Source organism: Andrographis paniculata, unplaced genomic scaffold (assembly GCF_009805555.1).
Source record: "Andrographis paniculata isolate CXL003 unplaced genomic scaffold, ASM980555v1 Contig82END, whole genome shotgun sequence".
In the NCBI taxonomy this organism is placed as follows: domain Eukaryota; kingdom Viridiplantae; phylum Streptophyta; class Magnoliopsida; order Lamiales; family Acanthaceae; genus Andrographis; species Andrographis paniculata.
In genome coordinates, this window is record NW_026137620.1 from 4,909,826 (window position 1) to 4,920,418 (window position 10,593).

The 10,593-nt window shown below is 39.8% G+C and overlaps 2 protein-coding genes across 2 annotated transcripts; one reads left to right on the forward strand and one right to left on the reverse strand.

Annotated features, from left to right (window-relative positions):
• Positions 1-73: 73 nt before the first annotated feature.
• On the forward strand, positions 74-1,672 carry LOC127241364 (uncharacterized). The gene is made up of 2 exons (XM_051260375.1): positions 74-883; positions 971-1,672. The coding sequence occupies exons 1-2, from the start codon at positions 74-76 to the stop codon at positions 1,670-1,672; spliced, it is 1,512 nt and encodes a 503-aa protein (XP_051116332.1).
• Positions 1,673-2,329: 657 nt separating this feature from the next.
• On the reverse strand, positions 2,330-5,481 carry LOC127241309 (uncharacterized). Its single transcript, XM_051260284.1, has 2 exons — positions 3,266-5,481; positions 2,330-3,193 (listed from the first exon to the last, which is right to left on the reverse strand). Exons 1-2 carry the CDS (start codon positions 5,216-5,218, stop codon positions 2,447-2,449), a joined length of 2,700 nt encoding a protein of 899 aa, XP_051116241.1. The 5' UTR covers positions 5,219-5,481; the 3' UTR covers positions 2,330-2,446.
• Positions 5,482-10,593: the final 5,112 nt, after the last annotated feature.

Consider the following 10,593-nt stretch of genomic DNA (forward strand, 5'->3'; position numbering starts at 1 on the left):
TTCAGTTGGAGCCTTGTTAGCATAGAAAGCCAATAAAGGGAAAGAAAATGCCCTCTACTACCTCAGTAGAATAATGACACCAAATGAACTAAATTATTCACTGGTGGAAAAGATATGCTTGGCGCTCATCTTCGCCATAAAAAAGTGGAAGCATTACTTCCAAGCGCACACTATCCGGTTGGTGTCCAAAGCAAATCCCTTGAAATATGTCATGTCAAAGCCTGTCCCTTCTGACCGACTCGCGAGGTGGTACCTGCAGGTGCAACAATTCGAAATCATATATGTACCACAGAAAGCTGTAAAAGGACAAATATTGGCTGACTTCCTTGCTGAGCATCCCATCCCCGCTGAGTGGGAGTTGTCTGACGACTTCCCTGATGAAGACGCGCTTTTTCTCGAAATCACCCCACCATGGAAAATGTATTTCGACGGCTCATCACACAAAAATGGAGTTGGAACCGGAGTACTATTTGTCACATCACAAGGAGAAGTCCTTCCATACTCTTTTGCCTTAAAAGAAAAGTGTTCAAATAATGTGGCTGAGTATCAAGCACTCATCCTCGGCCTAAAAATGGCGGTAGATATCAAGCAACGCCAACTTCAAGTGTACGGGGATTCCAAGCTGGTTGTAAATCAAATCACTGGAGAGTTTGAAGTGAAGAAACCAGAACTAATGCCTTACTTAAAGTATGCTAAGGCACTCATTGAGTTGCTCGGGGACGTCTCTATTGAATATGTCCCAAGGAAAGAGAATGGGCAAGCTGACGCTCTGGCTAAATTGGCATCGACTCTATCCATCCCGGATCAACAGGTGTATATTCCGATACACAAAGTTTGGGTGGATTCCTGCAAGTATGAAGAAGAAGAATGTGTTGAAAAAGAAGTAAATCACCTCATCGAGGTGTTTGAAATTGAAGAAGAAGAAGAAGATTGGCGGCAACCAATATTAGATTTCTTAAAATATGACAAGCTCCCGAGTGACCCGCGCAGACGAGCAGATATCCGAAGAAGAGCTGCACGCTACGCCTACTTCAACGGCATACTCTATCGTCGGTCGTTCGACAACATGTTCCTTCGATGCCTCGGCAATCATCAAGCCAAACAAGCTATGGAGGAAACTCATGCCGGAATCTGTGGAGCTCATCAAGCTGGCCCAGAGTTACACTTCCTAATAAAGAGGATGGGGTATTATTGGCCAACCATGGTTAAAGACTGTATAGAGTTCGCACGGAGCTGCCAACCGTGTCAATTTCATGCTAACTTTATCAATCAACCACCGGAACCATTGCACCCAACTATTGCTTCGTGGCCATTCGATACCTGGGGCATGGACGTTATAGGACCACTCGCAAAGTCGTCCGCTGGACATCTCTATATCTTGGCCGCAACAGACTACTTCTCCAAATGGGCAGAAGCAGTTCCTTTGAAAGAAGTCAAAAAGGAGACAGTAGCTGACTTCATACGAGTCAACATCATTTACCGTTATGGGGTTCCTCGGTGTATCATCACTGATAATGGAAGATCTTTTGCCAATACTCACATCGACAAGCTTTGTGAAAAGTTTGGCTTTCAACAAAAGAAGTCCTCAATGTATTATGCACCGGCAAAGGGACTCGCAGAGACATTCAATAAAACACTTTGTAACTTGCTGAAAAAGGTTGTCTCCAAATAAAAAAGAGATTGGCATGACCGCATTGGTGAAGCTTTGTGGGCCTATCGTACTACATTCCGCACTCCAACACAAGCGACACCATACTCACTTGTATATGGGGTCGAAGCTGTCCTCCCATTGGAAAGACAAATTCCTTCACTAAGGATTGCTCTCCAGGAAGAATTGACGACTGAAGAAAATGTCAGATTAAGACTCGAAGAGCTAGAGGCTCTCGACGAGAAAAGACTACAAGTTCAACAAAGACTAGAGTGTTATCAAGCACGATTGTCTCGAGCGTACAAAAAAAAGAGTCAAATCATGATCCTTTCAAATCGGGGACTTGGTTCTTGCTGTGAGAAGGCCCATTGTGATCAACTTTCGTTCGGGAAATAAATTTTTATCCAAGTGGGATGGACCCTACGTCGTCACTCAGGTTTACACGAACGGTGCATACAAGTTGACATCTCAAGACGGACTCCGGATAGGGCCAATCAACGGGAGGTTCCTCAAATGATATTATGCGTGAGACCTTCAAATCAAATCAAGACTCCTTAGCATGAGGATAAACTGCAAAATAACAATAAAAGCAAATTCAAGTTGCTTTGAACTACGTTATGACTTGATCCCTTTACCGGGTACGTAGGCAGCTTGAGATATACCTTCAAGTTCAGTCAAATAAATAAATAAGTGATAAAGGATTTGGGTAAAAAAAAATGCTCGAAAAAAAAAAATAAAAAAAGAAGAGAGAATTTAAATTTATTGATTGGCAATCAAAATGAAGAGTACAAATTGATCTTAAACATTAAGATTATATAACTCTTCTTTGCTAATATCCAACAACTCTTCTAAACTTTTTAAGTATTCTTCGTCTTGCGCGGGGACATTCTCTACAGTGGCGAGTTCATCCTTGACTTCAGCAATTTGAATGGTGATATTCTCATCAATTCCTTGGCGCCGCTTAATAAGGGAAATATTCTCTCTTTTTTGCTCTTGTAAAGAGCGAAGCTTCACGTCAATATTCTCCACACACCCCTCTAACTCCTTGATAGCTTCGGACTCCTCAACATGCCTCGTCTCAAGGTGCGAAAATCGATCTTTGATCTCGGAAATCTGTTGGTTACGAGCCGCCAAGGATACGGCGTCGATCGAGTCAGAACATGTCTCATCAAAAGATGCAGCGTCATAAAAAAGGGCCTTGACTCGGTCCTCAATATGAGAAATGTCAGAATACTGATAGCTTTTCATTGATTGGAGCACTACATCAACCTCGTCCTTAATCGAGGAAAGCAAACGAGCTGGTGTCCTCAAAAGCTTACCCCGAAGATCCGACCATACTTTTCCTATATATTTGCGTTGGATCCCTTTCACAAAATTCGCGCCACAGAATTCTGAAACCGCGGGCACAACGGAATGAACAACTCTGGGCTTGGTTGGAGCATCCTTTACTTGCTCATTGCAAACACCTCTGCTTTCTCCAATCACCTCAACAATGGAATCTCGGCTCGCCATCTTTTCATCCATACTCGGGATTCTTTGCTCCAACTGAAAAAGGGGATAAAAAAAAACGGATCATGTCAAAAAAAAAAAAAAAAAAAAAAAAGAGATAGAAGTTACCTCTCTCGCGAAATTGCTCGAAGAATGGTGTCGGCTCGAACGAGGACTTGACGGGTTGATGATATGAGGATCTCGACGAGCTCGCTTCCAATGAACATCATGCTCACTACTGCTTCGTTCAGGGACAGAGGGTACCGCCCGCTTTGAAGAACCGACATTGTGAGTACTTGAATTTCCATTGTTCCTCTCAGGAACACCCGAGATAAGTAGCGGCATTTTTCGAGCTTTATCCGATGGCTTGGTCTGATCTGTGGTCTTTTGTACCGGCGGGATATACTTATCCAAGAAAGACCCGCAAACTTGAGTCCACCACTTCTTGTATACGTCGGAAGAAAATCCCCTCGGAATCGCAGGAATGCGTGGAAGAATAACTTCGGCTGAAGATTTCAAGTAAGTACTTTGGTGCCAATGTTGATAGCCTTCCTCAAAAGCGCAGCAACGGATGTCTTTCAAAAGAACTCCGGGAATCTCTTGGAAAAAACCAAATTGACGGCAAAAACGGTGGGGACTATACGGCTCCACGAAGCATCGAAATCCATCCCGCAAAATCAGAAAACAAGAGCGAATGGAGATGAAGTATTCTTGCTCGTAGTCTTCGCGCTTCCCGTCATCAACAAACCGTACGTCGAAATCTTTCGTGATCATGGTGCAAGCCCAGCGAAAGTAGTCACCGCGCAAGATCTTTCGGCATGCAACATCTGCTCTATAAGCACGAGCACTAACAGCCCCGGAGTGCTTCACCATCCCCGGACCGCGGATTCCCTTCCATACGCCGTAGTGGGTCTGAAAATACTCAGCGATCCATCCGGTCAAAAAGTGGAGAGGAATTGTCGACCGAACTTTCCCAGGACATGATGAATCCGCGATCTGGTTTAGCCCTCTATAAATACTGGTTAAGACTGGAATGGCCAAGCTTACTGGAAATCCCGACGCTAGGACACTTGCCATCTTGAAAGTTGAAGGACGTATCAAACCAACATTGTCGAGCGGAAGCACAAAGATGCAAAGCCAACAAGAAAGGAACGCTGCGAGAAAAGTCTCCTCAAGGTGCTCCCGTCCAACTTTGAGTTTGGCAAAAGATGACTCCTGCGCCTTCGACCATGGCTCGTGGGCACCAATCTCTCCGGTAGGATTGTAAGTCGCATCAGGCCGAGAAGAACGAGTAGACTCCTTGCCACGACGAATTTGAGGACGCTCGTATTTGACGGTCTTTTCGCACCAAAAAGAAATCCAGTCGGTTGTGCGGACGCCACGTCGACCTTTGTCACGACTCCGAAGAAGGTGATAGGCATGCAACAGGTATCGGCACGAACGGGGAACCAGCTTCCTATCCTCTTTACTGCCATATAGCTCCTTTGCGCTTGGTACCACCTCTTCGTAAAATGAGCCGAGTATGGGGAGGCCCGCCAAGGACGCCAAGTCACGGAGAGAGATCGACACTTCACCGGCGGCAGTCAAAAGGGTGTTGGTTCTGGGACACCACGCCTCGCAAACGGCCTTGACGATCTCCGGAGAATAGTCGTAGGAGAACAAGGAAGCATAGACCGCATCGTAAATGCTTCCTCTCTTTAGTTGAATCTCGCATCGATTCAGCACATCCTCCGCCCATTCCCAATAGCCGGCCACGTACGAAAAGTTGCCATCAAATGAAGGAAGACCATTCCAAACGCACGCTCCCTCCATGATCCGCCGCCCCAAGGTTGGAAGTGGAAGAGCATCGTTTGGTATGTGTTGATGGAGTGAGGATTGCAAAGTATGTTTTCCGCCAGCAACATTCCGAGACCACGTCTTTGGGAAATTTGGGACCTCCAAGCGAGGGCGAGCAGCTCCGCGTCCTATGAGTGGTGGATGCACCAATAGACGAGTCACCTTGTCCAGCGGTTGACCTTCAAACTCGCAAATCACCAACTCGGCGTTTCCAGAGGGGGAGGAGACATCCTTGAAGTAAGCCATCTCGCCTAAAAAAAAATATATATATATATAAGCAAAGATCAAAAGATGAAAAAAAAAAAAAAAAAACAACACAAGAGAAATAAGCCTACCCTAGAATGAGAGAAATCAAAATTGTGAGAAATTGAGAATGATAAAGTTTTCTCATGGTGAGGGGTTTATATAGTGTCTAAAAATTGAGATATGGAAAGACATGTATAAGGGAAGGAAGAAGATAAGGAAATAAAAAAAAGGAAGGAAGATAAAAAATAAAAACAAAGAATAAAGGAAAGAATATATATATATGATATGTGTATATATATATATATACGCCATTAAAAAAAAAAGAAAAAAAAAAAGAATTTTGCAAAAAAAAAAAAAATTTGCATAAAAAAATGGCAAAAACGCCATTTACAAAAAAAATGCAAAAAAAAAAAAATGGCAAAAAAAAAGGGCCATTAAAAAAAAAAATTTCTTTTTCTATGTTTCGAGACTCGTTCACGCCTTAAACATTTTGCGTCGGCTTAAACAAGTCTCGAGGGGGCATTTTGTAGACACTAAAAATATATGTCTAAAATCAATTAAATATCATGTATTTTGGAAGAAAATAAAATTCCAATAAAATAAATATATGGTATTTAATTATGCACATATGTTAATTTTTGTACAATAAATATCAACCATTAATGCAAAATCTGCTTAAAATGGAAGATATCGTACAAATATTACGTGCATAAATAGAGCCATAATAAATTTGGCAGCAAAATAAATCAATCTTGTCAATAAAGGAAGTATATAAATTAATATCTTCCAAACAAGGCAATGATATAAAGATCTTGTCAATAAAGGAAATATATAAATTAATATCTTCCAAGAAGGGCAATAATATAAAGATTTTGGCGAGAAAGGAAGGTGCACAATCAAATCCGTCAAGAATGGAAAATGGCATCCAATGGAAAAGGAAAGATTATAAATCTTTCCATCCACGTAGCACCATCCGAAAAGGAAGTCAATGCCACCCTCCCCTATAAATAGGAGCCTTGGCCAATTCATTTACACACCGAAGTTCATTTGAAGACTCGCGCAAGGGTAAGTCTCTCTAGACTCTCTGCAATGTTCTTCATTGTTCTTCGTGTCCTTCGAAGCGTTCTTCGTCGAAAAGTCACCGATTTGGACAAATGATCCAATATTGGTTGACGAATCGATGAAGTTAACGTTCTTCGTCGTATGTCCGAGCCGGAGGAAGGATCAAATCTCTCAAAGCTATCGAGGAATCCATCAAAGCCAAGGAAGAGCCTCCAAAGTCGCTCCCAAAGCTTGAAGATGTTCGTCGCGTTCTTCATAAAAGGCGGAAACCAGGCCCTCTTCGATCCAATAGTCAAAGGGACACGCCGCCAAAAGCGTTATGGAGCACCAAATCCCTCCCTCAAAGATCAAATTCCGTCCGATCATCCAAAGGAGGCATCGATCCAAAGTCGACGATCAAAATCGCCAACATGGATACCAAAGTCCTTCAAAAGCCGGCGAAGTCAAACCAAAGACCAAAATCCCTTCGGATCAAAGAAGCCACCCAAATCCAAATTGGAAAAATGGATCGACCCGGAGAGAGAATCAAAGGATCCAAATAGAGAATAGGACCCGCATATATTAAATTAAATGTAATTTGTACGATTTTGTGTTTATAAAAAATATAACACAATTTTTTTGTCTACAGTACTAACATAAGCACAACCCGATACCCTTCTAGCATCGAACCATCCTCTACAAAGGCACTACCTCGGTTGACACTTTGAAGAGCTCTTCCACTTTCCCCAAATGCCACGAACTTGAGGCTTTATACTCAAACCCAAATTGTGGAATTAAAACCCCATGGAGCATGCAATGGAATAACATTCCATGAAATATTAGACTAAAAGAGAAAGTATTACTATCAAACATAACTTTCTATAAAAGAAAATGATGATAAATGATCAAATATTCATTAAAATATATTTGTTTGGTGTGTTTTACAAAGCACCTTAAGGGATCCTATTTATAGGAGTGGGGGAAGTAGAAGTGGAGTGATTTTCTAATGTGAGATGAGTTTTGTATAAATAATCTCTTAATGAGAGACATCTAGCCTAATCGTCCCTCCCATGCATGTGAGGTTCCATATTATATAGAAGTGGTCCCAAGGGATGGTCCCTCACTTAATGCATGTGCAATCCTAGGTTTATATAAATACATAATAAACCCTCTATTTTATCATACTCTTAGGTTTGCACAACTTTTCCGTTTGTTGTTCGATTGAGGTGTTGCAAGCTTCAAAGTCGGCATCCTTTGACAAGTGTTTGGCTATTGCAACATGGGCTTGAATTGCTCCCCAACTTTCAATGATCATCATCAAACCTTGTAATTTTTCGACGCATGGTTTCTCTCGGGTTCTTGAAGCTGGTCCGATATGAAGTTTTGGAATTGTGAATTTTGACATTGGGACATCCATGTCATACCATAGTCATATCAATATTTGTCATAGCTATTATGGTTTCGGAGACTGCACTTATTCTCCCATCTAATGCTGAGGTACTTGACGGAGATAACATGGAGTGGACTTACAATGATGTACGTGTTGTTTTATTAGTTGTATTATTTTGGGAATTAAATTGTTTCAATTGCTGTAATAAATTCTTATATATCTTGGAAACTCAATATAGTTGGTTTGCCGCCCCTGATTTGCTTCCTTTGTAATTATGCCATTAATGAGCTTGGTCATTCTTAGGTCACATTAAGATGGTACTACGGTCTGATATTATTAGATTAATCTATTTATGTATTATTTTTTGTATTTGGTGATTGTATATGAGTTGATTGTTAGGTTGGTGTAGACCACAGTTGTATTTGAGGATGCTTTAATGCACTGTTGATGGTTATGTTTTTATTTTGGCATATCTATGAACGTCGTTGGATTGACGTTGTTTTGTAGGTTTCAACAAGGATTTTGGATTAATTTGATAAAATTATGCTTTAAGTTATTTTTCATAAAGTTGGATTCGCAACAAATATTTTAGTCAATTGAAGCTTTTTGTAGCGACTTTTTTGTTATGGACATTGTCTGAAACAAAAGGTTTTCATGGTCACATATCTTTTATATCATATTTTTTGTTACGGATAAATTTTGTAACAAATAGTTCTCTAACAAGAAGTCTATTTTTTCCGTCTTTTTTGTTACAGACATATTTTATAACAATTTTTTTTTGACAGCAATCCACTTTTGCACCGAAATATTTTTTACGGACATATGTCGTAAAAAATTGTTTTCTGACAGAATTCTACATTTGTTCCACATTTTTTGTTACGAATATATGTAATTGCAAAAACATGATCGATCCTTTTTTTACATACAAAAAAATGTAGCAAATACCATTAAAAAATGTTTATTTAGGGTGTTGACCGCAACTTATTTGTTATGGATTGTGCCACAACAATGACCTTTGTACTGCAACTTTTTGCAGCAGTCAAAATCCGTAAAAAAGTTCATATAAAAGACCTTTTTGCACGAAAATTGGGCTTTTGTTATGAATTTCTAACCGCTACAAAAAGTCAATTTTTTGGTAGTGTGTTGCTTAGATGTGATCCATTTGGTATTTCAGAGTATTTGCTTGTGCTTCGTTGTTCAATACTTGTTGTGGTAACGGGGAAGTTTACTTTGTGGTTTGACACGGCCCGACCATGTATTATTATATCCAATGTATTTTTTTTTCCCACAAAGTTCAGTAGAACCAATGGATTAAGAATATGTGTAAAAGAAAAGACAAAGAAGAAGAAAAGATAGTGCAGAGAATGTGAATTAGTATGGATGATAAGCAACCACGAGATAAGTCTAGGACCTGAAATAAATTTATAGCCTAAAACACAAACAATAGGCTAAATCCCACTGCAAAGGAGAAAGCCACAAACCGATGGAATGACTTCAAAGACCCGATTTGAGTCTCTATATACGAGAAAATCACTCCACAACACTAAAAAATTTTAAAAGTTAAATTTGATTCAAGATGTAAAAAGTTTCCATCACAATGATAGGCAATGACCTTCTATAGAGGTCCTTGAGGAAAAAATAAAAGGCAACAAATAATAAAGGAAACAAACCAAAAGGTAAGTCTAACTATAAGGAAATAAATAATTAGGAAAGTTTTAGATATAAAATTATACTATATGGAAACTTATAATAAAAGAAAATATATCTTAAGGCAACTTAGCCTCAAGAAGTGATGATTCTCTTGATAATATTTCATGATTAGCGATTCTCTTGATCTTTCAATTTGGATTCTTGCGGGTCCCATTGAAGGAGTGTCAGGTGACGGGTAAGTGGTCTCCAAGAATAATTTTTAAATTGATTCTCCATAAAAATAATCGGGTCAATGCAGTGACGGGTTTTTGAAACTGATGAGCTCGGCTTCGAGTGATGGGTCCCACGGGCACTTGAATTCTTGAAGATTGGACATCCTCGTCATTCCCTCATTCTTAAAAAGCTTTCTTGTTCTCCCGAACAAGATATTCTTCCACTGCATAAAAAGGCTTAAGTGAGAAACATTAAAAGTAGCATGAACTTGGAACTCACCTGGGAGTTCAAGTTTGTAGGCATTATAATGCGTTCTAACACTCGAAATGGCCCATTGCCACGGGGAGTAAGTTTTGAATTTCACAATTCTAGAAATATTTCTTTTCTTAAGTGTAGCCAAACCCAATCTCCTATCACGAATACAAATTTCTTGCACCCACGGTTAGCTTGTTTTGCGTAATTGTTAGTTGCCTTTTGTAGGTTATCCTAAACTTGAGAATGAAGTTGTTGGACAAATTTAACCCTTTTTCTGCCATCAAAACTAACATGCTCATTGCGTGGCAATGGCATAAGACCAAGAGGAGTTAATAGGTTAAAACCGTAAACAACCTCAAATGTAGAGCAATTCGTAGAGCTATGAATCAGTACAGTTATATGCAAATTCAGTATGAGCTAAACATTCTTCCCAACTCTTCAAATTTTCATTAACTAAGGCACGTAACAAGCTACCCACAGTTTGATTAACAACTTCAGTTTTACCATCAGTTTATGGTTGGTGTGATGTGGAAAATATTAATTTTGTACCTAATTTAGCCCAAAGTATTTTCCAAAAATAGCTTACAAATCGAGAATCCCTATAAAAAACAATGGATTGTGAAACACCATGCAATCTAAGAACCTCTTTGAAAAATAATGAAGCAATATGTGAAACATTAGTGGTTTTTGTGCATGGAGTAAAATGTGCCATTTTTTAAAATCGATCAATCACAAGAAATATTGAATCTTTTACCAGACCCACTACTTGGCAAACCTAATATGAAATCCATAGAAATATCAATCCAAGGCGATTCAGGAATAGGTA